This window comes from Podarcis pityusensis, assembly GCF_964106645.2.
Source record: "Podarcis pityusensis genome assembly, chromosome: 8".
NCBI classification, from domain to species: Eukaryota; Metazoa; Chordata; class Lepidosauria; order Squamata; family Lacertidae; genus Podarcis; species Podarcis pityusensis.
Genome location: NC_138033.1, coordinates 76975972 through 77003700, shown reverse-complemented (window position 1 = coordinate 77003700; position 27729 = coordinate 76975972). Strand labels below are relative to the sequence as shown.

Genomic DNA, 27729 nt, shown 5'->3' with positions numbered 1-27729 from the left:
TAATATATATATATATATATAATAATAATAATAATTTATTCTTTCTACCCCGCCCATCTGGCTGAGTCTCCCCAGCCACTCTGGGCGGCTCCCAATCAAATGTTAAAAACAGTACAGCATTAAATATTAAAAACTTCCCTAAACAGGGTTGCCTTCAGATGTCTTTTAAAGATAGGATAACTGCTTATTTCCTTCACATCTGAAGGGAGGGTGTTCCACAGGGTGGGCGCCACTACTGAGAAGGCCCTCTGTCTGGTTCCCTGTAACCTCACTTCTCACAGAGAGGGAACTGCCAGAAGGCCCTCGGAGCTGGATCTCAGTGTCCGGACTGAACGATGGGGTTGGAGACGCTCCTTCAGGTATACAGTTTGACTATATGCAATTTTGGCCTTAGGTGATCCACAAAATGTAACCAGCCAATTGAGTTTTGGGCTTACTATATAACGCGACACCACAAATCATGGAAAGACGTTATTAGCTGCTTAAAAGCGAGAGCCAGCTCCCAACACTAAGCAGGCAGAAGCAACCGAAAGCCCACCACAATCCATCACCAGCATGCCAAAACTTGCGCCCCCGATAAAATGTGGGGCAAACCACCCAAACCTTGCCTTACCTGGAGTTAATTGGCCTGTGGAAGAAAAAGATCAAAGCAGCAGTCATTGTTGGAATCTCGGAAACCCCAGGGAAAACTCAGAGAAACCCGGAGGAGTTCAGGGATATATTTTTAAATAAAAAACAATACATTGCGTGATTTTGCCTCTCAATTTGTATCGTGTTATTTTATGCTCCGTGGGACTTGTTGATTTTTTTTATTGATTAGAAATTATTTATTGCAATTGTTAAGAGAGAATTTCCGTTTATTATTTGCTGATATTGTGTACTTTTTTTTCTAATGGATTCTTGAATGTTAAGGTAAAGGTAAAGGGACCCCTGACCATTAGGTCCAGTCACGGATGACTCTGGGGTTGCAGCGCTCATCTCGCTTTATTGGCCGAGTGAGCCAGCATACAGCTTCCGGGTCCTGTGGCCAGCATGGCTAAGCCGCTTCTGGCGAACCAGAGCAGCACACGGAAACGCCGTTTACCTTCCCGCCAGAGTGGTACCTATTTATCTACATGCACTTTGATGTGCTTTCGAACTGCTAGGTGGGCAGGAGCAGGGACCGAGCAATGGGAGATCACCCCGTCGTGGGGATTCGAACTGCCAACCTCCTGATCGGCAAGTCCAAGACTCTGTGGTTTAAACCACAGCACCACCCACGTCCCGAATGTTACTTTATTTGATATGTTGCTTGCTCTTATTACGACCTTTTTTGTATTGGATCAGATTGTTACAAAGCATTCGATCTTTGTCATTTCTTCAGCTTGCAAACCGCCTTGTGTACAGTAATTTAGACAGGCGGTGTACAAACTAAAAGTGAAATGGAAATGAAATGAAATCTGAGCTCGTACCAACTCACAGCCGCACAACCAAGCGAGGTGTGCCGAAGAAGAGGGAGCTATTGCATAGCAGTCAACCGTCCCTTATTTGGCGGGAAACTCCCTTATCCCAGCGATGTGTCCCACTGCTGTCCCTTATTGATGATGTCCCTTAAATTTCCCGGGTTTCATGCTCGCCCGGCTCAGGAGGGAAGCAGCGGCTCAGGGTCCTTCGCCATGCGAGAGAGAGTGCACACGAGCTGCCGCATCTCCGTCTCTCCCTTTCCCCCCTCTCTTGCGAGACTTCCACTGCGCTGCCAGGGGAAGCCAGAGGCGTAGGATCATCTAGTCCAACCCCCTGCAAAACACAGTCAGTCGCAGCAAAAGCAGCATGGCTCCATCAGTGCCGGATTTATGTATAAGCTAAGCAAAATCCCTTATTTTGGCTGCTGATCCCTTCTTTTCGAGGCTGCTGGTCCCTTATTTTCAAATCTGTAAGTTGACAGCTATGGGCTATTGCCCCCTGCTTGTGGACTTCCCATTGGGGCCTCTGGTCTGATTCCTTCTAGGGTTGTAGTGGGGGTTGGATGAGGGAGGGGGACAGCTTAATTAAAAGCCCTCTATTCTTTGTACCCCACCCATCTGACTAGGTTGTCACAGCCACTCTAGACATCTTCCAACAGAATTTAAAAAGGACAAAACAAAACATCAAACAATAAAAACTCCCTGAAACAGGGCTGCCTTTAGATGTCTATGAAATTTCATATCATTGTTTGACTCTCTTACATCAGATGAGATATATAGACAGGTATCAAAAGGAAACCATTCAGGGCAGCCCCCCAGGAAGCAAAATGCAGAGGCCTTTTTAAACACTTAAGCCACCTTCCTTGGAGGAAAATGTGAGATATAAAATGCAATCAATAAAATAAGTGGCAGGCGAGTCCATTAACCACTTTTCTCCTCTCGATATTCCCGGTTAAGGCTTTGGAACATCATGCATACAGGTGAGCAAACTTCTGCAAAGGCAGATTTTTTTCATTTTCCTCACCTCCGCCTCACACAAAGGCACCCTAGCGTCACAAACAAAAAAAATCTCACACTTCGAAGCATCTAAGTGAGGTGTCACTCTAGCAGCGTCTAACACTAGTTCCTGGCAGGTGGGAAAAAAGAAAGAAAAAACCAAAACATGCATTTCTAGGTGGCGAAGGGGGCTCTATCTTTTCTCCAAAGCAAGCAGAGAGTTGACACCCGAAGGCACAAAGGAGAAACTTCTGATTTCTTTTTTTTAAGTTTAGCTCCTCAAGTAGGCCAGGCTACTTGATTTGTTTTCAAAAGCATACAAACAAAACAGAATGTAAGTACTGGATTTGGGGATTTGCGAAAGAAGACGAAGAAATACAGGTGAAACTCGGAAAATTAGAATATCGTGGAAAAGTTCATTTATTTCAGTAATTCAACTTAAAAGGTGAAACTAATCCATGCCACGCCGCACTGAGGCCGTAATTGATGCAAAAGGGGCCCAAACCAAGTACTGAGTACAAATGCATGCTTCTACTTCTCAGAAGTCCAATATTGCTCTATTTGCAATCTTTGTTTTGCTGATTTCATTTAATATTCTAATTTTCTGAGATTGTTAATTTGGGGTTTTCATCAGCTGTACGCCATGATCATCACAATTATAACAAATAAAGGCTTGACATATCTCGCTTTGCATGTCATGAGTCTATCTCATATATTAGTTTCACCTTTTAAGTTGAATTACTGAAATAAATGAACTTTTCCACAATATTCTAATTTTCCGAGTTTCACCTGTATTCTCAGAGGCGATATACTACTTCATCCTGTTTTTTCCCTTATTTAATGCTTTTTAAAACATGCTGTGATGTCCGATAATAAAGACCATTCCTATCTGATGGTTTTCCCATATGGCAAATCATCTGTGTGATTCAACTGATTGGGATCCCCCTTACACAAACTCTGCAGAAACTGGGGTTGTGTTGCAGCTGCCCTCCCAGGCACTTGCAGCGGGCCCCAATCCATAGCTGTCAACTTTTCCCTTTTCTTGCGAGGAATCCTATTCGGAATAAGAGAATTTCCCTTTGAAAAATGGGAAAAGTTGACAGCTATGCCCCGATCTCTCTCTTTAAGACCCTCCCACCTCTCGCAAGCACCCCCGCGAAATTGTCTGGACACGCACTTGAAGTTTATGTTGGTGCAGACCAGCATGTCGTTCAGCAGGAAGACTTTCCGCTCCTTGGACTTGATGAGCTGGCCACGGTCGCTGTAGACTGTCTCCGTCAAGGTCTCGCAGAGCAGCAGCTGCCGCTGGCCTGAGCTTAAAAGCTGCGGGGAGGAGGAAGTACATTTTCAGGAGAGACAGACAGAGAGGAAACCATCAATTGAGGGACCTTAGGACCTTTCAGCCACCCCATCAAGAGCTTGAGATTATCCCACCTGAAGCGCAGAGGAGGAGAACCTAATTGCATACTGAAGGTCCCAACACCCGTATTTTTGCAAACAGAGCTTTTTCTGCAGACCAAGCACACGGACACAGGACCTAAACATCTGGGCTTTTAAAAGGGTAAAAGAGCACAGTGGTACCTCAGGTTAAGTACTTAATTCGTTCCGGAGGTCCGTTCTTAACCTGAAACTGTTCTTAACCTGAAGCACCACTTTAGCTAATGGGGCCTCCTGCTGCCGCCGGGCCGCCAGAGCACAATTTCTGTTCTCATCCTGAAGCAAAGTTCTTAACTTGAGGTACTATTTCTGGGTTAGCGGAGTCTGTAACCTGAAGCGTATGTAACCTGAGGTACCACTGTATTGGGAAATGATCATAATGAATTGAAAAAAATGTTTAAAAGTACTCCCCCCCCCCCAAAAAAAAACCACCAAACCAGAGTCCTTTATGTTGGGGATAATCCAGACTGAAATTCCCAGGTGTCAAAAAAGGTTATTTACATATGCAACAAATGCGGTCCGTGTTTCGTCCCGGAAGTCCGTTCAGTTTCCAAAACGTTCGGAAACCAAAGTGTGGCTTCCGATTGGCTGCTGAGGAAGCTCCTGCAGCCAATCGGAAGCCCCATCGGAGGTTTGGCTTCCAAAAACAGTTCGCAAACTGAAACAGTCACTTCTGGGTTTGTGGCGTTCAGGAGCCAAAATGTTCAGGAACTAAGTTGTTTGAAAACCAAGGTATGACTGTATAGGTGGATTTTCTGAAAATGTGATAAAATATAACTGCAAAAATGGGGATCAAAAGCCACGGGAGCACAGCCTATGTCAGCTAAGTGTCTTGGCAGATGGTCAGAGAGTGGGTAGCTGGTCATGAGGAGAGAGCCTCTTTGGTCTTTGCATCCCTCAAGCATCCCTCAAAGGACCAGACCTTGAGCCTACCTTGTTGATGCTGCTGCGGTCGCTGACGCTCTTGGTGAGTTGCTGGATCTCGGCCACCTGGTCCGCCAGTCGCTTCTGTTCATTGAGTTTCTCCGCCAAGGTCTCCAGCTCTGTCAGAGCCAGCTGGAGGGAGAGCCGGTCAGCGTGGCCCTTGGGAGTGTTTTTCAGCATGTCCTGGAAGAAGAAGGAGGGGAGAGCCGTCAGGCGGGGAGAGGGACCTCCATCCCAAACACCTGGGCCATTAAGGAGACTCAAAGGAAAAATATGAAGAACAAAGGTTTTGACAAATGGACTACCAAAAACGCGTGAGGCAAACGGTGGAAGTCTTTTAAAAATATTTTAATTAAGATAGATAAGGATATGATGAAAATACATAATTGAACATAGATTGGAAATGGCTGCATATAGTGAATACTTATCTACTTTTAAAATTCTCATTCTTAGTCTTCTTTCTTCCTTTTCTTTATCTTCTTCTTGTTCTTTTCTTTTATATTTTACCTTTCATTTCTTTATTGTGAATATTGTTTTGTAGAGGTGTAAATAAGTGTAAATATGAGAAGAGGTAAAATGTTTTCTAATTTTCTCTTGGTTACATGTATTTTCCTTTTTTTGTATGTTTGTATTTTTTTCTAATTTGTACTCAATAATAATAATAATAATAATAATAATAATAATTAAAAAAACACCTGGGCCAATGGAGGAGCAAGCTGGGAGCTGAGACATGCATTTCCACCCCACGCGCAAAGCAAACTTTCCACCCATCCTTCTCCCAGCTTGGTCTTCCCCTCCAACGAGATAAGGAACCTGAGAACATAAGGAGAGCCTGGCTGTAGGATCAGGCCAAGGACTAATCTGGCCCATCCTCCTATTTTCACAGTGGACAACCAAATGCCCCTCCTCCCCCGTGGGAAACCTGTAGGTAGGAGCCGGGAATAATAATAATAATAATAATAATAATAATAATAATAATACCCCACTCTGGGCAGCTTCCAGCACATATAAAAATACAGGGGCACCTCAGAAGCTGATCATTTTGCTTTTCGAATGCCGAAAACCCAGAAATACCGTATTTTTCGCTCTATAGGATGCACTTTTTCCCCTCCAAAAATTAAGGGGAAGTGTGTGTGCGTCCTATGGAGCGAGTGCAGGCTCCTTGGCTTCAGCGATAGCAACACAAAGCCTCCAAAGTGCAGAGGGAGCGCTCCCTCTGCGCTCCGGAGCCTACGCGTTGCTTTCGCTGAAGCCTGGAGAGCGAGAGGGGTCGGTGCGCACCAACCCCTCTCGCTCTCCAGGCTTCAGGGATAGCCGCCTGAAGCCTTTGGAGCGCAGTGGGAACTCATGCTGCGCTCCGGAGGCTTCGGGTTCCTTTTGCTGAAGCCGGGAGAGCAAGACTCTCCTAGCTTCAGCAGAGAGGGAGAGCTGCACAGCGCCCCTTCAGCGAAGCGGGAGGAGAAATGGAAGGGGCTCCGTTTCTCCTGCCGCTTCGCTGAAGGGGTGCTGAGCAGAGAGGGGGGTAATTTTTTTTCTTGTTCTCCCCCTCTAAAACAAGGTGCGTCCTATGGTTGGGTGCGCCCTATAGAGCGAAAAATACGGTAAATGTTTTCATTTTCAAACGCACCTCTGAAGTCAAATGGCTTCTGTTGCGTGTTTTTCAATTTTCTCCATTGCATTTGCAGGCCACCTTTGGCGCCTCAGTTTTCGAACATTTCGGAAGTCGAACGGTCTTCCGGAACAGATTACACTCGAAGGAGGTACCACTAATCAAACGTCAAACATTACAAAATTCCCAATACAGGAAAAAAAAGAGAGAAAACTCTCCTTTCCTGCAATTTCCAGCAACTGTGATTCAGAAGCACGGTTGCTTCAAACTGTGGAGTCACTGCATAGTCACTGTGGCTACTAACTCCTGTGGCAGGGAGTTCCAATGTTTAACTATGTTCTGTGTGGAGAAGTTTTTTTTCTTTTATCTGTCCTGAATCTTCCAGCATTCAGCTTCATTGGATACCGACAGGCTCTAGTACAGTGGTACCTCGGGTTAAGTACTTAATTCGTTCCGGAGGTCTGTTCTTAACCTGAAACTGTTCTTAACCTGAAGCACCACTTTAGCTAATGGGGCCTCCTGCTGCTGCCACGCCGCCGGAGCACGATTTCTGTTCTCATCCTAAAGCAAAGTTCTTAACCTGAGGTACTATTTCTGGGTTAGCGGAGTCTGTAACCTGAAGCGTATGTAACCTGAGGTACCACTGTATTATGAGAAAGGGAGAAATTCTTTTCTGTATCCACTTTCTCCAAGCTAGGTCTAAATTTTATAAACTTCCACCAAGTCACTTTTGACTTACTTTCTCTCTAAGCTAAAAAGTCCCAAATGCTGTAACCTTTCTCCATAGGGTTACCCTTGTCCAAACCTTTTCCAACACTGCAATATCCTTTCTGAGGTAAGACAACTGCAAATGTACACAGCATTGCAAATGAGGTTGTCCTTCAGGCCCCGGGGGCAGAATCTGGCCCTTCAGACCTTTCTGTCTTGCCCCTGGGATAGAGGGCAAAGGCTCTCCCTCACCTTTGAGAATAATCAGATAAGCACTTTTAAAAGGGTACCTGTAGGAGAAGAATGAACTGGGGGAATCTTTGGATGGGCTTCACCATCAGGCCGTAAAGAGTCACCCGGTCAACGCTGCCCATCTGCCTCTTCTGCCAAGAGAAGAATCACCTGCTGTTAATGTGAGGACCTCTGGCTTCCAATTTGGTGGGTCTCCATCCTCCCACCTTGGAGATAATGCTGGTCGGGCCCAGACAGTAAATTTCCACTCTCTGGACCCAATGCTGGCATGCAGGAGGCTTGGCAGAGCCTATCCTATTCACTGCCATAACCAACCCTTGCGACAGCATACCCATTTTACAGAGTGGGGAAACCGAGGCCGGGAAAGAGCAGCTTGGCCCATGGCTCTCCTAGCCCAGAGCAGAGTCAGAACATGAACCTGGTCCTCGCTCATGCCACACCCACACCCTACATTTAGAGCACAGTGTTTCTGCCAAAGAATCCTGGGAACTCTAGTTCACCCCTCCCACAGCTACAATTCCCAGCTCTTGTAGCAAACTACTGACCTTGAGGAACTCTAGAAAGGCAGGCTTGGTAAGGCAGGCCTTCTTGATCAAGGACATGGCAGTGGTGAAATTGTTGACGTATTCGCTGTAGACATCCAGCACCATAGACTTGGAAAACTGGGGTGGAAGCGGGAAGAGAAAGAGAGAGTTTGCACACCTATTTCGTTCAGAGCAAAGCCATTGTGGCTAGTAGCTAGCGACTGCCCTCTCCTCCATGAATATGTCTGATTTTTTAAAGCCCTCTAAGTTGGGGGCCTTTGTCCATGGAGTTTTCTTGGCAGGGATACTGGAGTGGCTTGCCAGTTTCTGCTCCAGGTGGATCACGTTTGGTCAAAACTCTCCACTATGACCTGTCCATCTTGGGTGGCCCTGCACGGCATAGCTCATAGCTTCTCTGAGTTATTCAAGCCCCTTCGCCACGGCAAGGCAGTAATCCATGAAGGGTTAGGAAGTGAGAGTTGGACCATAAAGATGGCTGATCGCCGAAGAATTGATGTTTTGAATTCTGGGGCTGGAGGAGACTCTTGAGAGTCCCATGGACTGCAAGAAGATCAAACCTATCCATTCTGAAGGAAATCAGCCCTGAGTGCTGACTGGAAGGACAGATCCTGAAGCTGAGGCTCCAATACTTTGGTCACCTCATGAGAAGCGAAGACTCCCTGGAAAAGACCCTGATGTTGGGAAAGATGGAGGGCACAAGGAGAAGGGGATAACAGAGGACGAGATGGTTGGACAGTGTTCTCGGAGCTACCAGCATGAGTTTGACCAAACTGCGGGAGGCAGTGGAAGACAGGAGTGCCTGGCGTGCTCTGGTCCATGGGGTCACAAAGAGGCGGACACGACTAAATGACTAAACAACAACAACAAAGTTGGGGGCCATCATTGTCTCCTGGAATGTAGGCATTAAACTAAGTTAGTGCCCATTTCATTTGCCCAGACCATCGACCCTGAACGAGAAGGGCTGTTTTCTCCATTTCCATTTGCCTTGACCAAAGATGTTAACCTAGAAGGGCTGCTTTTCTCCATTTCAGATTCCATCCACATCCCTTATCAATTGTCCTCTGAAGCAGCTCAAAGCTTCCGGGGACATTCCACACAGGAGCTATGGACCTACAAGGTGGAGGCTTGAAAGTTGAGGATACTTGGGAAAGGTTGTGGAATGAAAGGATAAAATTTACAGCCTGTAATGCTTTGAAAGAGAATATGATGAAAATGATGTATAGATGGTATATTACACCAGTGAAATTAGCTAAAATGTATAAGACAAATAATAAATGTTGGAAATGTAAAGAAAAAGAAGGAACATTTTATCATATGTGGTGGGAATGTAAAAAAGTAAATAACTTCTGGGAAATGATATATAATAAGATGAAAAAGATGTTGAAATATACATCCTTAAAAAAACCAGAAGCATTTTTACTTGGTATTATAGGTCAGGACATTAATAGGCAAGATGTTAAATTGTTTTTATATGCAACAACTGCAGCAAGAGTATTGTTAGCCCAGAAATGGAAACAAGAAGAAATTCTGACGAAAGAAGAATGGCAGACGAAATCAATGGACTATGCAGAATTGGACAAAATGACAGGAAGGATTCGAAACCTGCGGGACCAGAGATTTACAGAAGATTGGAAGAAGTATATGAATTATTTGAAGAGCAACTGTAATCAACAAATTACGCTAGTAGGACTACAAGAAGTTTTGTAAGGAGAAATATACGAAGTGTTACAAAGTAGAAAAAGATAGAGATATTGGTGATGAGTTTGAAATGTAATAGGGAAGATCAGAAATGCATACTGAGAGATTAGATTGGAAAATTTTCAGACAGGATTGATGGAAGTCAAAAATTTGAATAAGATGTAAAAGTATGTTTAATTACTGTTGAAAATGATATGTTAAAAAAACCTAATAAAAAATTATATTAAAAAAAATTAAATAAAAAAGAAAGAAAGGTGAGGTTACTTGACCCTCCTCCTCCTCCTCCTCCTCCTCCAGGAATGTGATGCCCCTGCCCAGCTGAGTTCTGCAAACACTCACCGAGGCCACAAAGAGGTCGCCGATTTTCTCCGTGGTGTCCCACTCAGCTACGCGCGAAGACAAGGCGATCTGGAACATGGAGTGGCACTGCAGGATCTCTTTGACCCGGAAGAAAACCACCTGGCATTTCCGGAGGCTGAGAACTTTGGGCTCCATCTCCACAAGAGGGTTCCTGTAATCCTGTCAACAGTGGAGACGGGAAGACACGGAGCCGTGAAAAGAAGGTCACTCCCTGACAGAGTATTTGCCTTGAATGCACAAGGTCTCTTTACAGTAACAATATGGAAGCTAAGGTAAAGGGACCCCTGACCATTAGGTCCAGTCGTTACCGACTCTGGGGTTGCAGCGCACATCTCACTTTATTGGCCGAGGGAGCCGGCGTACAGCTTCCGGGTCATGTAGCCAGCATGACTAATCCGCTTCTGGTGAACCAGAGCAGCGCACGGAAATGCCGTTTACCTTCCTGCCAGAGCGGCACCTATTTATCTACTTGCACTTTGACGTACTTTCAAACTGCTAGGTTGGCAGGAGCAGGGACTGAGCAACAGGAGCTCACTCAGTCGCAGGTATTTGAACCACCGACCTTCTGATCGGCAAGTCCTAGGCTCTGTGGTTTAACCCACAGCGAAGCTACTATGTTATTAAATCTCAAACGAAAAGCTTGGACAACAGCCCAGATTGGAATGATTAACAACTTGGGAGTTGATGTGTCATTAAACTTCGGACAACAGGCTTGGACAACAGCCCGGATTGGAAGACTGGAGTCAGGGAAAGCTGCACTGGCAAATAGACAGTTGAAAAATATATTTACACAAATGAAGCTGTATTCAACGGACGAAAGGAAAAATGATTTCTGACATGATTGAGAATCGTAGAGCCAGGGACGGAGAACTTTAAAGCATTTAAACAGGGATGTGGAAAATAGGAAAACAACAAGGAGAGGAAGGACTGAAGATTTGGAAATATGCTTCAGAAGTCCAGACTATGGGGAGCCCCCAAAAAAATTATAATTACAATTGGATTATAATTTGGTCTTTTTTATTTTAGTTTTTTGTTTTAATTGGATTATGATTGGATATCCTGATTGGCCATTTTTATTGGAAAATTAATAAAAATGATTTTTAAAAAATGCACAAGGTCTCAATTTCCATCGCCCAGCAGCCTCTCCAGGAAAGGCTAGGAACATCTGCTGCCTGTTACCATGGAGAGCTGCTGCGAGTCAGTGTAGACAATCCTGACTAAGGCAGTTTCCTAGGTTCCTCTTTAAATCAGCTCCTTCCCCAGAAGTTTGAGGACCAGAATCTCTCTTTGCTTTTAGTGAAATGGGTAGAGCTCAGAGAATGACTTTTGCTTGTTTGTGGAAAGGAAAGTAATCTCCTGGGGTGTTTTGTTGTTTTTTAAGCTGATCTCCCAAGAAATGTGTGACTTTCCTGGTTTCCTTGACAGGGCTATAGCTCAGGGGGCAGAGCGGCTTCTTGTCATGCAGAAGGCCCCGGGTTCCATCCCCAATGGCATCTTCACGTAGGGCTAGGAAAGACGCCTTGCCTGAAAACTTGAAGAACTGCTGCCAGTCAGTGTAGACAATACTAAGCTAGATGGACTGACAGTCTGACTTAATATAAGGGGACATTGTTTAAATCAGCCCTCTATTCAGAATCATGAGGACTAGAAGCTTGCTTTACTTTAAACACGAAAGGGCCAAAGCTCAGTGGTAAAGCCCTTGCCTTGCACTCAGGATGTCCCAGGCCCAGTCCCTGGCAGCATCTCCTACTGGGGTCAGGGATTGTCCCCTGCCTGAAACCTTGGAGAGCTGCTGCCAGTCAGTGCAGACAACACTGGGCTAGGTGGACTTATACGATATATGATATCTTTATTGTCATTGTCCTATGCAGAACAATGAAATTGAAAACTACATAAAACTACTACAAAACTACATAAAACATTCAAAAACCCCTAAAAACTCTGAAACCCCATTTTAAAATACACTATACTATAGAGACCCCTTATGCTGTATTTGGGTAGAAACTGTTTCTCAGGCGGTTAGTCCTGGCCTTTATAACCCTATACCTTCTTCCAGAAGGCAGAAGCTGAAAGAGATCATTTCCGGGGTGTGCACTATCCTGCACTATCTCTGCAGCTTTCTTATGGCACCTGGCAGCATAGATTTGATCTAAGGTGGGAAGAGGACTTGATGGCCTGACTTAGTATATGGCAGCTTTTGCTAAGTTTGTGTTCATGTTTGGTGAGAGGACAGTGGAAGCCACTCGCTCAGGGGTGGGTGGGCAAGAGCAGGTGGGGGCAAAAGGTTGATAAAATAATAATTTTATTATTTATATGCCACCCAACTGAGTGGCTTCCCCCAGCCACTCTGGGCAGCTACCAACAAAGAATTGAAAACACAGTAAAACACCAAAAATTTCCCTGAACAGGGCTGCCTTCAGATGCCTTCTAAAAGTCAAAAAGATGTTTGACATCTCATGGGAGGGCATTCCACAGGACGGGTGCCACCTCTGAGAAGCCCCTGTGCCTGGTTCCCCGCTCACGAAGCAGAAAGCTCTCTCACCTGCAAGATCCTGCGCAAGGAGTCGACGTAGCTTCTCTCGCTCTGGACGATGGAGCCCAGAATGTGGCGGCGCACAACCTGTAGAGAGGGGGTCGGATTAGGTGCGGGTGACTCAAGAGAGCATCATGGAGGAGAGAGGAAGAACTGCCAGCTGGGGCAGCATGCAGGGACCAAATAGGTCTATTGGGACTGATCAGCACTAAAAAAGGTAATGCTTAAATCAAGTCAAAGGCGACTACAGGGTTACGGCGCTCATCTCGCTTTCAGGCCGAGGGAGCCGGCGTTTGCCCATAGACAGCTTTCTGGGTCATGTGGCCAGCAGGACTAAACCGCTTCTGGCGCAACGGAAACACTGTGACGGAAACCAGAGCGCATGGAAACGCCATTTACCTTCCCACCGCAGCAGTACCTATTTATCTACTTGCATTGGCCTGCTACAGTTGGAGTTCCTCTAAAACCTAAGTGACTTGCCTTTCTATCCAAAACCAACACAATTACGTAATTAATTTCAGGGTGCTTCAGTAGAAAAGCTGTTATCGTGGCTTCCTCCAAAGACTCCTGGGAACAGAAATTTGTTCAGGGGGCTGGGCATTGCTAAGGGAGACCCCTGCTCATGGAGCTACAATTCCCCTCTTCCACGGGAAGAGGGATTGGTTGTAAGAGAACTCTGGGCATGTGCAGAGTGTCTTATTTTTCTTCAACTCAGGGCTCAAGGATGTGTTGCAGAATATGCCAGTCTAGTGGGAGCAATCAGGTCAATGGCCTACCAAGGACTAATATATAAAAGGTAAAGGTAAAGAACCCATGGATGGTTAAGTCCAGTTAAAGGCGACTATGGGGTTGTGGCGCTCATCTCGCTTTCAGTCCGAGGGAGGGCGTTTGTCCACAGACAGCTTCCCAGGTCCTATGGCCAGCATGACTCAACTGCTTCTGGCACACCAGGACACCGTGACGATTGCCAGAGCGCACAGAAATGCCATATACCTTCTTGCCACAGCGGTACCTATTTATCTACTTGCTCTGGTGTGCTTTCGAACTGCTAGGTTGGCAGGAGCTGGGACAGAGCAATGGGCGCTCACCCCGTCACGGGGATTCAAACCGCCGACCTTCTGATCGGCAAGTCCTAGGCTCTGTGGTTTAGACCACAATGCCACCCGCAGCAGGGGGAGCGGAGGGAGACTCAGGCCCACAGGCCAATTTCGGACCCCGGGGCTCTCTTTTCTGGCCTGCGGGACCCTATCCCAGACCACGCCTCTCACCAGCCCTGTTTCCCATCCTCCTTGAATGCTTTTTCCCTGGCTGCAAAAGGTGCCCTTTAACTCTGATCATGCCTCTAGATTGTAAAAGAAGCCTTTTTTTACAAAGGCGAAATGAGCAGGCATTGCTCCACCCATTTCCCCCTTTGGCCCCGCCCACTAGTGGCATGCGGCCCTCGGGTGGCTTCCGAGACACAAATGTGGCCCTTGGGTTGGAAAAGGTTCCCTGCCCCGGTCTCTAGATTCTAAGATCTCGGGCAAAAAAGTCCTTCTCATCACTTGTTAGCGGATCTTTTTTTACAAAAAATATGGATATCCACGGGCCCCTTCTGCATGCCAAGCAGATGCTCTAGCACTGAGCTATATTTTTGGGTCTCTGCAAAAGCCAGAGTTTTCCCCAAAGCAGCCACAGTGGGTGCAGCTTTCCCTCCCTCGAGGTGCTCCAAAACTTAAGAATGAGCCACATTCCCAAGCACTCACCTGCTGAGGGCTCAACCCTTCGGGCATCGGGCCCAACTCGGGAAACAGGTGCTTCAAATCATTCACCGGGACCTCCAGGAATCCCATTTCCTCCTCTTCGGAATCGCCTGGAGGGGACACATACAGACACAAGATTCACACAAGGTCATCTCCAGGGCTACTGGCCCTCGCAGGGAGAAACACAACACAATGCGCTGGAAGAATTTTATTGTGGGCAGCCAGGAACAACAAAGCAACAGGGAATATGGAACGGGCATATTCAGACCACCAGCCAAAACGTGGAATTAGGAAGATGAATTTTGCTTCCCCCAAAGGATTCAACACACACTTTCAGGATTGCCAGTCCAGCAACACACCCTTAAAGATTCAGCTGACAACATCAAAGCATTGCTTTTAATGGTTCTAGTCCTCATGGAAGCCTCATGCTCTTTAAAGGGGCTCAGGAAAGAGCCTGTGAGTTGTATCCCACTAAATCCTTCCAGGGTGGCCCCACTGAAACGAAGGGACCCAGGTTAGCCATGTCTGTTAATTGGGTCTAATATGATTCCCTGTGCCCTTTTCTTTAAAAGTTGCTATTCCTTGTTCAACTCTCCTCTCAGAGCCTGCTAGGGACCTCTTGAAAACAACCCTCTATATTTGACACAGAATTCTGCATCCTGGAGCTTTCGCCACCATGTATCCAGAGCAGCTCAAAAGTCCAGAGAAGTAATGCTTCTCAGCTCAACCATGCAAGTTCCAAACTTCCAAGATGCTTTGTAGACCGAGCCAAAATGATAGCGTCCTCCTTTTATTTCTGATGATAGCCGCTCCCATCATCGCATCATCACAGGACGCCTCGCAGCAGGAGGCAGGCGTTTCTGTCCTCCACAATATCATCACAGTCCATTCCTGCCGCGTCTTCCAGAACCCAAGGCTCTGTATTTCGCCTCCCTCTGTTGCATTTACCTTCCTACCAACTCAGGGGGCCGATGGAGCTTTTGCCCAGATTGCAACCCCACAAGGGAAGCTTCAGACCCTCCAAGTGTCCCTATTTTCCAGGGGCAGTCCTGGGTTTACAGAAGCCGTCCCGGTTTCTGATTTAATTCCAGAATGTCCTGCTTTTCCTTAAAGGTAAAGGTAAAGGGACCCCTGACCATTAGGTCCAGTCGCGGACAACTCTGGGGTTGCGGTGCTCATCTCACTTTACTGGCTGAGGGAGCCAGCGTACAGATGTGGCCAGCATGACTAAGCCGCTTCTGGCGAACCAGAGCAGCACACGGAAATGCCATTTACCTTCCTGCCGGAGCGGTACCTATTTATCTACTTGCACTCTGACGTGCTTTCGAACTGCTAGCTTGGCAGGAGCAGGGACCGAGCAACGGCAGTTCACCTTGTCGTTGGGATTCGAACCGCCAACCTTCTGATTGGCAAGCCCTAGTCAGTGGTTTAGACCACAGCACCACCCACATCCCTTTGCTTTTCCTTAGGTTGTCCCTATTTCCATCGGAGAAATTTTGCAGGGTATGGAGTTACATGACCCCCCAAGCCAAGGAGATAAGTGACTATGCAACCTTTAGAAGACATCTGAAGGCAGCCCTGGATAGGGAAGTTTTTAAATGTTTTATTATGCTTGTTTATATGTTGGAAGCCACCCAGAGTGGCTGGGGCAACCCAGTAAGATGAGCGGGGTAGAAATAATAAAATTATTGTTGTTATTATTATGGAACAGGACGTCTCTATTCTCATCGGAGAAATGTTGGCAGGTGTGAAGGTTTCTCCAGCCTGCTCTGGGGTCAAGGGTCAGCCTGCCTTTTCATGCTGCGCCAGGCTGAACATGTGCGCAGACAGCATTTCCCTTCACTGCTTGGGAAGTCACAACTCCCCAGTTCTCCCAACCATGGGAATGGGAAATCAGAATGCCCTCAGAAGGATACGGCAAATGGCAAGGGAGAAAAGGTTTGAGTATACAAGCAACCAGGTTCTTAAGTTAAACTGGCTTTAACCACCTCCGCTTTCATAGAACCATAGAATTGCAGAGCTGGAAGGGACCCCTCAAGATTAATCTAGTCCATGGGTAGGCAAACTAAGGCCCGGGGGGCAGGATCCGGCCCAATCGCCTTCTAAATTCGGCCCGCAGACGGTCCAGGAATCAGCGTGTTTTTACATGAGTAGAATGTGTGCTTTTATTTAAAATGCATCTCTGGGTTATTGGTGGGGCATAGGAATTCATTCATTTTTTTCTCCCAAAATATAGTCCAGCCCCCCGCAAGGTCTGAGGGACAGTGGACCGGCCCCCTGCTGAAAAAGTTTGCTGGCCCCATGATTCTAGTCCAACCCCCTGCAATGCAGGAATCTCAGCTAAAGCATCCATGACATAAGAAGATGAGAAAAACACCTTCCTGTCCCAGACCCCGACAGCAAGCAAAACTTGCCTGCTGAGTCATCTCCGAGTGGCACATGACAATGACTTATTTTTATTTTCTTCGGGGGTGCCAGAGAGGGGTAAACCTCAGCGGCTGATGGGACCTCTGAGCTTGGCTCTTTGCTGAAGGAGGAAGCCTGAGTCAAACATAAATAAATGCAAGGGGCCTTACCTGAAAGAGACGAAGAGGAGGAGGAAGAGGAGGAAGAGGAACGGATGATGATGAAGTCCCGGTTGGACCGGTGCCGTTTACGCCACATCTCACCCTTCAGGGGTGCCGCTCGCCCGACCCTCCACCCCGTCCCACCAAACCCTCTAGCCAGCCTCAACTGACTGTCCCCAAACTTCCTCTTTCTCTGAGCTCTAGTTCCCACTCGCGTGCGGGGAGATCTTGGCAAAGGGGTCTCCAGCGGAGGAAAGGTTGCATCGCAGCCAGCTGCAAGGAGGAGCTGGCAAATGAGAAGGGGCGGAGGGCAAAAGAAGGAAGAGCAGCGGAGGGTGTTAGCTGCCCAGGGAGGGGTGGGGATTGGAGGGCACCAGAAATAGACCAGCAAAGGGTGACCTTTTCCTTCCCTAATTTTGGAACAGCTGCTCTGCTGGGACAGCAGCCATGCGGGGAGGAAGGGTTCGGGACGGAAACAGCCGGAGGGGCAGACAGGGAAAGTGCTGGGCTGGAGGGGGGCATGAATGGAGAACCTCGCAACCCCCACCAGCAGAGGAAAATATTTTGGAGAGGGGCAAACCGGCAGACCCACCCGACGCAGTGAAGGTAGCAAAAATCGCATCGGCGGCTAAATTACCTTCTGCCAAAGACACGGTCAGTTTGCAAAACTGAGGTTCCCTACGAGGACCTCAGGCGTTTGGACCAGACAACCCCTAGGGTCCCCCCTTCCAATTGTCCAGCTCTATGCTTCAGGGGACACGGGTGGCACTGTGGGTTAAACCACAGAGCCTAGGACTGGCCGATCTGAAGATCGGCAGTTCGAATCCCTGCGACAGGGTGAGCTCCCGTTGCTCGGTCCCTGCTCCTGCCAACCTAGCAGTTCAAAAGCATGTCAAAGTGCAAGTAGATAAATAGGTACCACTCCAGCGGGAAGGTAAACGGCGTTTCCATGCACTGCTCTGGTTCACCAGAAGCGGCTTAGTCATGCTGGCCACATGACCCAGAAGCTGTACGCTGGCTCCCTCGGCCAATAAAGCGAGATGAGCACCGCAACCCCAGAGTCGGCCACGACTAGATCTAATGGTCAGGGGTCCATTTACCTTTATGCTTCTGTTATTTTCTGCCCTCCAGATGCAAGGGGTATTAAATGCAACTACATTCTAAAGACACCCCCCACCTGTCTTCTACAAATAAAAACAATAAAAATAATGGAAGGTGCATAGGTGAAGGAGGAGCCTGCAAGCTCTTAAAATTAACCCCCAGAAATCATTTCCTAATGGAGCATGTGACAGAAGTCGAAGAGAAGAAGGGGTGTAACTCAGGGCTGGAGCACTTGCTTGGCATGCAGAAGGACCCAGGTTCAATCCCTGGCGGCATCTCCAGGTAGGCCTGGGACATGGGGGGAGCCTGCCTCAAACCCTGGAGAGCTGCTGCCAGCCAGTGCTGACCACTGTTCTGACAGCTTCCTCTCTTTCTGTTGAAACGAGGCCTTAATCCAAACCAGGCTGACCCCTGACTCCAGAGCAGGCTGGAGCAACCTTCATAAAAGGTAAAGGGACCCCTGACCATTAGGTCCAGTCGTGGCTGACTCTGGGGTTGCGGCGCTCATCTCGCTTATTGGCCGAGGGAGCTGGCATACAGCGTCCGGGTCATGTGGCCAGCATGACTAAGCCACTTCTGGCGAACCAGAGCAGAGCACGGAAACGCCGTTTACCTTCCCGCCAGAGAGGTACCTATTTATCTATTTGCACTTTGACGTGCTTTCGAACTGCTAGGTTGGCAGGAGCAGGGACCAAGCAACGGGAGCTCACCCCTTCGGGATTCGAACCGCCGACCTTCTGATCAGTAAGTCCTAGGCTCTGTGGTTTAACCCACAGCACCACCTGCGTCCCTTGGAGCAACCTTCATACCTGCCAACATTTCTCCGATGAGAATAGGGACATCCTATTCAATAATAATAATAATTCTATTTGTACCCCACCCATCTGACTGGGTTGCCTGAGCCACTCTGGGCGGCTTCCAACATACAGTGGTACCTTGGTTCTCAAACTTAATCCGTTCTTGGGGTCCATTTGACTCTCAAAACCATTTGAAAACCAAGGCACAGCTTCCGATTGGCTGCAGGAGCTTCCTGCGGAAGGTGTGTCGGACATTCAACTTCCAAAAAACGTTTGCAAACCGGAACACTTACTTCTGGGTTTGCGGCATTTGGGAGCCAATTTGTTCGGCAACTAAGCAGTTCGAGAACCAAGGTACCACTGTGTATAAAAACATAATAAAACATTAAACGTTTTTTTTAAAACTTCCGTATACAGGGCTAACCCCTTCATATGCCTTCTAAAAGGTTGTATCTCCTTGGCTCGGGGGTTGAACAACTTCATACCCATTTCTATGATGAAAATAGGGACGTGCTAAGGAAAAGCGGGACATTCCAGGATCAAATCTGAAACCGGGACGGCTTCTGCAAATCTGGGACTGCCTCTGGATAATAGGAACAGTTGGAGGGTCCAGAAACAGCAAAGGAGAAAAGGCAGGCAAGTCCTTGCCCCGAAGATCTGACATTCAAAAATCCGAAGGCTGTCAAAGCAACGAACTACGGAAAGCAAGGGTTGGCACATCAACGAAGACCATGAGCTCTAGCCACAGGTGTGCCTCTATGCAGCGGCTGGCACAAGCAACTACGAGGTCCGCACCCGCAGCTAGAAGGCGCAACCAGATCTGCGCACAGTAAGCAAGGGTTCAAGCTCACTCGCCACTGCCTGGTACATGAGATGGAGAGGTGCTGGGGCCCTCAGTGTCGCTGGGAAGCCACGCTCCCCAACAACAAAGCCCACTCTCTTTTAGAATCACAGAATTGCAGCGTCGGAAGGGACCCCCAAAAGGTCCGCATCTGTAAGCCCTCGATTATTCTGTGTGGCAGCATCTACACTTCGGAACTCCCTGCCTATTGAGATCAAGCAGAAGGCTTCCCTGCAGCACACTTTTAGGTGCCTGCTAAAAGCATTCTTGTTCAGTCAGGCCCGTGCGTATATATGCTTAGAAAGTTGAGGTGATCATTAAATCTGCTTTGGTATTTTAAATTTTTGCAAGTTTTAAAGTTCCATGGGGAAGGCTTAGCAACACAACTACACAATTAAAGTTTTAAAGTTAAAAGCAATAACTGAAATGCAATAAATGCCTTCTGTGCCCTAAAACATTTCCATTCTGCCAGGGCTATCGCAGGTGATTAAGAATACAGCACATCCTTCCAAAATGGTTTCAAAGATCCTGGTTTTTAACTTTTTTTTATATACGCTCTCTAAAGCAGGGCTTCATGTTCTTATTTACTGTAAACCTCTTTGTTTGGGGTTTTTTAAAATGAAATAATAATAATAATAATAATAATAATAATAATAATAATAATTTATTTAAATCCCGCCCTCCCCAGCCGAAGCCGGGCTCAGAGCGGCTACCAACAGTAAAATAATACAGCATTCTAAAATCAGTTCATTATAAAATCAGTTCAAATCAAATTAATGGCAACCATTGGGCTAGAGTTCTGTGAGGATTGCCAAAGGAGGGAGTCAGGCTGTGCCCTGGCCAAAGGCCTGGTGGAACAGCTCCGTCTTGCAGGCCCTGCGGAAAGATGTCAAGTCCCGCAGGGCCCTAGTCTCTTGTGACAGAGCGTTCCACCAGATCAGGGCCACAGCCAAAAAAGCCCTGGCTCTAGTTGAGGCCAACCTAACCTCCCTGTGGCCCGAGACTCCAAGATGTTTTTGTTTGAAGACCGTAAGTTCCTCTATGGGACATACCAGGAGAGGCGGTCCCATAGGTACAAGGGTCCTAGGCCGTATAGGGCTTTAAAGGTTAAAACCGGCACCTTAAGCTGATCCTGTACTCCACCGGGAGCCAGTGCAGCTGGTATAGCACCGGGTGCATGTGATCCCGCAGCGAGGACCCCGTAAGGAGTCTCGCCACGGCATTCTGCTCCCGCTGGAGTTTCTGGGTCAGTCTCAAGGGCAGCCCCATGTAGAGCGAGTTACAATAATCCAGTCTGGAGGTGACGTTCGCGTGGATCACAGTGGCTAGGTCAGGGCGAGAGAGGTAAGGAGCCAACTGCTTAGCTTGGTGGAGATGAAAAAATGCCGCCTTTGTTAATAGCTGCAATCTGTGCCTCCATGGAAAGGGAGGTGTCGAAGATAGTAGTATGGAAATATTTTTTATAAACAAAATAAATACAGAGGGTCTCTGAGGACACACAGAGTGCCTTTGCTCTAGGCCACTAGTTGCAATGTGTTCTGGGTGCGGGAGGTCGAAGCGGTCCTCTGTGTTTGTGTACTTGTTGGGGAGCAGGGCTTCCAGATTCCCCCCTCCCCATTAGCAACACCGCCCTGCTTTTGGCAGCCTCTGCAAAAACAACAGCACTCTCAAGCATGTGCAAAGTGTGCGGGTTCCAGGGGGGCCAACCCCCAGCAAGGCCCTTTTCACTAGCAGAGGCAAGCTAAGACACAGAAGCTCACACACTACAAAACTCCACTGCAAATCATGCTACCTCGTCTCGAATGGAGACAGGATCCGGGAGGGCAAGAGGCTCCCAGATCCGTACCTCTGTCCACGGACAGCTTGTGGGCTTTGGAGAGCTCCCCAGTCCAGGACAAAGAGCGCTTCCTGCCTGGCTCCATGGCGCTCCTGCCTGGCTCCCCGTCCCCTACAGCCAGGGAAACATCACGAGAAAAACAGAAAGAAAATACTGTGTTTACTCTCCTCTCACCTTCCTTACACAGCCAGGCATGCTTGCTAACTTCAGGGAAGTTCTCTCAACAGCCACTGGGGAGGGGGGCAGCAAGCCCAAAGGGATTTTTGCCCCCCACCCCAAACCAGCAAAGGACAAAGTGGGTGCTTGTCTCACAGGGTACAGCTTCAGACGGCACCAGCCCTAGCTGCGTTCCAGTTGCATATATATGCATGTATTTGCCCTGGTTAAGTCAGTGAAGCTACAAGAGGAAAGAAACATGAAAAACCCAAGCAAGTTCCGCTTGTTCCCAGTTGTTCGTTTTGCCCAAGTAAGCAGATCCTGCAAGGAGGTACACCCCCAAGGATGTTTCGCAACTGCCCAGAGAGGGAAGTGGGGTTTTGTAGCCTCAGGAGCCCTGCGGCTGGGAATCCTCCTTGTGAACTCAGCGTGGAACACGCAAGGGAAAGGATCGCTGTACTTTCTGTGTGTGTGTGTGTGTGTGTGTGCATGCATGAGAGAGACAGACAAACAAACTAACAGACAGACAGAATTGGGGCAAGCAGCTGATATGAGCCCCATCCGCACCATGCAGCAAATAAACCTGTTGTTTATTTGTTTGTTTGTTTGTTTGTTTGTTTGTTTTTATTAAAGATTTCCTTGTGAAACAAACAATTTTAGTTACACGGCTGCAGCTCTGCGTAGATGTTGCGAAAATAAATGAATGAACACAGAGTCGTTTGGGGGGTGAGGAACAATCAGAAGAGACTGTCAGAGATGACATGTAAGCTTCCTGGAACCGAGTAAGGATGGCAGAGGGCTTAAAAGGCTCTTTCTGTGCTGGACTTTGCTGCTGCTAAAAGGGCTTTATAAGCCCTCTCTCTACTAGGCTCTGGGAAGGTTGCATGAGGCTTCTGGAAGGCTGCATAGGATTCCGGCAAAATCTCGCAGGTAAGATAGGTAGAGTCATGCGGGAGAGGTTCGGGGGGGGGGTCTTCCTGACTTTCCGTGCTTTTGCCTTTGCCCAGACGTTAGCCCCATGTAAGTTGTGGGCCTACCAAAGGTGTCATGGGCTTTGAAGTCGAACTCGGAACAAAAGGGAGAAACAGGCGAAGAGGAAGGCACGTTTGGCAAACCCTCACTGTGATCAACTCCCACCCGTAAACCTATGTCCCCACTGTGGAAGGACGTGTGGATCCAGAATTGGCCTCAATGGCCACTTACGGACTCACTGTTAAGACCATGTTTATGGAAGACAATCATACGATGGATCGCCAAAGAAAGAAAGAAAGAAAGAAAGCCACTGAAATTCATGTGGATCCTCTGGTAATATCAATGAGTAAAACTTAGTTGACCCTCCCAGACATGCATGGCCTCACAGTGGTGCCAGAGTTTGGGCTGCCAAGCCAGGAATCACCATGATCAACTCCTGCCCGGAACCTAGGTCCCCACAGTGGCAGTGCTCCCTGCTTCAGCACCGGGAGCAGCGTACATCCTGGGGCGTGTGCGGCAAGTGGCGCAAGTCCCAGGGGTCCGCAGCAAGCAGCAAGTGTCTTGGGGGGGGTGGCGAGCACTGAGCGTCCTGGGGGGCAGGGGCGGCCGCAGTGGCACACGCACACAAACGGGATGGCACCCAGGGTGGGCTGCTTCCCCCGCCCCCACCTTCGTCCGCCAGTGGGTCCCCACTGTGGAAGGACGTGAGGATCCAGAATTGGCCTCCACAGTCACTTATGGACTCACTGTTAAGACTGTGTTTATGGAAGACAATCTTACTCAGCTACGAGGGATCGCCGAAGAAGAAGAAGAAGAAGAAGAAGAAGAAGAAGAAGAAGAAGAAGAAGGTGGTACATTTAAAGCCCTACAACATCACCAGTGATTTTCTTCTCAGGGGGAAAAGGTGCCGTTACTGCGTACGCTTGAGTACCGCCAGAAAAAAAACATCACTTTAAACAGCCACGGCTTCCCCTAAAGGTGAGAGAAGGCAGAACTGATAAGCACCTACTTTGCCTCTGTCTTAACCCAAAGGGAAAGCAATGCCCAACCTGGTAATAACAGAATAAATGATGCAAGGAGGGGGGCTGTAGCCCAAGATAGGAAAAGAAGTGGGAAGGGAACACCTAGCTATTTTAAGTGAATTCAGATCTCCAGGGCCTATTGAGCAGCACCCAAGGGTACTAAAAGGAGCTTGCAGATGTAATCTCAGAGCCTCTGTGTATAATCTTTGACAATCCAGGGAGAAGGTGCAAGATCTCTGCAGGCTGGAGGTGGGGAAATGCCGTCCCCATCGGACAGAAGACCCAGGCTGATGGGCCAAACCCAAAGCATGCTCACCAAGGGTGCCCCATCATCCAGGGAAGAGAAGAGCAAAACCACAGCAGCCTCTTTGGAAGAAAGAGGGGATATAAAACATAGCAAGAAGAAACAAAATAAATATGTCCCCTCAACACATTTAGCACACATCAAGGGCCAGAGGGATTTACAAGACAGTGTAGGATAATGCAATATTTTTAGTTTTTTTAAAAAAGCCTTTACTGTGGTACCTCGGGTTACATACGCTTCAGGTTACAGACTCCGCTAACCCAGAAATAGTACCTCAGGTTAAGAACTTTGCTTCAGGATGAGAACAGAAATTGTGCTCTGGAGGCGCAGCAGCAGCAGGAGGCCCCATTAGCTAAAGTGGTGCTTCAGGTTAAGAACAGTTTCGGGTTAAGAACAGACCTCCGGAACGAATTAAGTACTTAACCTGAGGTACCACTGTACAGTCATACCTCGGAATAAATATGCTTCAGGTTGAGCATTTTCAGGTTACGCTCCGCGGCAACCCGGAAGTAACAGAACGCGTTACTTCCGGGTTTCGCCGCTCGCGCATGCGCAGATGCTCAAAATGACGTCACGCGCCTGCACGGAAGCAGTGAAACGTGAGTCGCGCAGTCACGTGTTACGTGTTACGTTCTACTCAGGATGCGAACGGTGCTCCGGAACGGATCCCGTTCACATCCAGAGGTACCACTGTACAGCTACAACCATGGTGCTAGACACTCATCCCCTAAGTAGGACAGTGGATTTTTATTTTATTTTTAGGAACAGGGGTGTGTGCAGTGGTGGAGCTTCATGCTCCGGCACCGGGGGGCGGAGAGCTGGGGCTGGCGTGCATCCCGGGGGTGTGGCACGGCACCCAGCGCGGGAGTGGGGGCAGCCACGATGGGACCCCACCAGGATCACGCTGCCGGGGGCAGTGCACTCCCCCCACACTCCTCTTCCTCCGCCAGTGGGTGGGTGTGCTGAGTTCATTCCCAAAGAGCTTCTCTTTAGACACCCCATGGCTCCATGGCTGTAGCTGCCCCACCCCCCAAAGTAAATAAACAAAAATACTGTATTTTTCGCTCTATAAGACGCACCAGACCACAAGACGCACCTAGTTTTTGGAGGAGGAAAACAAGAAAAAAAATATTCTGAATCCCAGAAGCCAGAACAGCAAGAGTGATCGCTGCGCAGTGAAAGCAGCAATCCCTCTTACTGTTCTGGCTTCTGGGATAGCTGCGCAGCCTGCATTCGCTCCATAAGATGCACACACATTTCCCCTTATTTTTTAGGAGGGAAAAAGTGAGTCTTATAGAGCAAAAAATACGGTACTTAACGAACCGATCAATCGTGTAGCAGATAACTCAGTTCTGCCTCCTTACTAACATGAATCCTGCCCTCCCTAACATAAACCCTGACGACGCCCGTGCATGAGTCTTATGCTATTTTTAAGAGCAGGATGTTTTGCTGCACCAGAAGCCACATGACAAGAGCCATTACTGTGACGTGCGCACACACCAAAATTCATCGTCCTCTCTGCGGCGCACGGGAGTTTTTCTCAGTGACTCAATGGCAGCGGTTGTGATGGAGACAGAAGCACAATGTGAATGTATGACTCAACCTCTGAAGTGAAACGAAAGGGAAAGTGTCTGGGAATTCCAGACGGGGAAAGACCAAACCTGAGAAACTTAAGAAGAGCTTTGCCACCGGATCAGGCCAGCAACTTGTTCCCACGGTGGCCAACTAGGTTTCCATAATGAGAATCCTATAAGCGGGACCTGAGGACAACAGCAACACTCCCCAGTTGTGATTCCCAGCAATGGTAGCCATTATTATTATTTATTAAATTTGTATACAGTGGTCACCTTGGGTTAAGTACTTAATTCGTTCCGAAGGTCCTTTCTTAACCTGAAACTGTTCTTAACCTGAAGCACCACTTTAGCTAATGGGGCCTCCCGCTGCCGCCGCGCGATTTCTGTTCTCATCCTGAAGCAAAGTTCTTAACCCAAGGTATTATTTCTGGGTTAGCGGAGTCTGTAACCTGAAGCATCTGTAACCCGAGGTACCACTGTACCGCCTTATACTCGCAGGTCTCAAGGTGGTTACAACATAAAATCGCAATATAAAAATACCAAATACATAATAAAAATAATAGCAAAACTATGCAATAATTCCCCCCCCCAACACGTTTTAAAAGGACATTGGATGTCAATCAGCCAAAGGCCTAGTTAAAAAGGAACGTTTTTGCCGGACGCCTAAAGCTGTATAATGAAGGCGCCAGGCGAACTTCCCTGGGGAGAGCATTCCACAGACAGGGGGGCCGCTGCAGAGAAGGCCCCGTTCTTGTGTTGCCACCCTCTGGACCTCTAGAGGAGGAGGCACATGAAGAAGGGCCTCAGAAGATCTCAGGGCCTGGGTATGTTCATATGATGTTCATATTGTTTTATAGATATGAATGCAGTCGTACTTTGTGAATCCTATAATACGATCTTTGGTGTAACTGTGATGTTTAGCTTATTTTTTTAGGGGTTGTTTTGCTAATAGCGTTACACAGATGGTAATTGTTTTATTTGGGATTTGGGATTGTTTTACTGATGACCTGTTATGTTTTCCATATGATTTACGCTGTATTCGTGATGTTCCATTATCTTATTTTTATCTTTTGTTTATAAACCGCTTTGGGATTTATTTGAATAAATAAAAAGTGGCATAGAAATAGAATACAGTGGTACCTCGGATTAAGAACTTAATTCGTTCTAGAGGTCCGTTCTTAACCTGAAATTGTTCTTAACCTGAAGCACCACTTTAGCTAATGGGACCTCCCACTGCCGCCACGCCACCGCCGCACGATTTCTGTTCTCATCCTGAAGCAAAGTTCTTAACCCAAGATACTATTTCTGGTTTAGCAGAGTCTGTAACCTGAAGCGTATGTAACCTGAAGCATATGTAACCTGAGGTACCACTGTAATAGAATAGAAATGGAGAGAGGCGGTCCTTGAGGCATTGCGGTCCTGAGGCATCAGTGGAGGGAGAGCATAGCCATCGTGGTTTGTGGCCTCTGAGCATCCCGTCCTCCATCAGGGAGACAGAGCGTGCCAAGTTTCTTGGGAAGAAGCCATGGCTAGGCATCAAAATGGGTGGAAAGTTCATTCAGGATAGGGAAAGGAGAGCCCTTCCTGAAGGCATCCGATTGGTTAGCATGGGGGAAAGGACTGGAGAGGTCTTTGCTGCGATCCAGCAGGGCTCTTGGGTCCTTTGCACTAAGTCACCCAAGAAAGCACGGCTAACACTAACAGAAAGAAATGTTACCTGGAACATCCTTCCTGTTCAAGAAAGTCCTCATGACGGCGATCTTGGTCTTCTCGAGGCCATCCTTCGTGCCACTCTTGGCCGCTTTCATCAGCTGGGTCATCTGCGAGGAACCAGGTGCAGAAGGAGAGAAATCAGCACAAGAATGTAAGGAGAACCTGGGCCGGATCATGCCCAGCACCCGTCTCATCCAGCAATCAACTTCTTTTCAAAAAATTTCACAATTCAAAGTGTTGGTGCTGACCTTACAAGCCCTAAACCAGGCTTCCACAAACTCAGCCCTCCAGATGTTTTGAGACTACAATTCCCATCATCCCTCACCACTGGTCCTGCTAGCTAGGGATCATGGGAGTTGCAGGCCAAAAACATCTGGAGGGCTGAGTTTGAGGAAGCCTGCCCTAAATGGCCTCGGCCCAGTATACCTGAAGGAGCGTCTCCACCACATCGTTCAGCCCGGACACTGAGGTCCAGCTCCGAGGGCCTTCTGGCAGTTCCCTCCCTGCGAGAAGTGAAGTTACAGGGAACCAAGCAGAGGGCCTTCTCGGTAGTGGCACCCACCCTGTGGAATGCCCTCCCGTCAGATGTCAAGGAAATA

General features: G+C 47.9%; 1 protein-coding gene and 1 long non-coding RNA gene across 6 annotated transcripts in view; one reads left to right on the top strand and one right to left on the bottom strand.

Annotated features, from left to right (window-relative positions):
• The window catches only part of ARHGEF10L (Rho guanine nucleotide exchange factor 10 like), a 132957-nt gene that overhangs the window by 62173 nt on the left and 43055 nt on the right, over positions 1-27729 (bottom strand). For 3 of the 5 annotated variants that reach the window (XM_081017924.1, XM_081017922.1, XM_081017923.1), the window contains 9 exons: positions 27135-27237; positions 21399-21500; positions 14250-14356; positions 12514-12591; positions 9951-10130; positions 7914-8030; positions 7407-7499; positions 4809-4982; positions 3616-3761 (listed from right to left, as the gene is read on the bottom strand). In XM_081017924.1, the coding sequence (XP_080874050.1) occupies positions 3616-3761; positions 4809-4982; positions 7407-7499; positions 7914-8030; positions 9951-10130; positions 12514-12591; positions 14250-14356; positions 21399-21500; positions 27135-27237 (1100 nt within the window). Of the gene's footprint in view, positions 1-3615; positions 3762-4808; positions 4983-7406; positions 7500-7913; positions 8031-9950; positions 10131-12513; positions 12592-14249; positions 14357-16822; positions 17050-21398; positions 21501-27134; positions 27238-27729 lie in introns of those variants that run through there. The other 2 variants (XM_081017925.1, XM_081017926.1) reach the window with 2 other exon arrangements.
• On the top strand, positions 17278-19893 carry LOC308483801. Its single transcript, XR_013989790.1, has 2 exons — positions 17278-17467; positions 19158-19893. It is a non-coding gene; the product is annotated as an uncharacterized lncRNA (long non-coding RNA).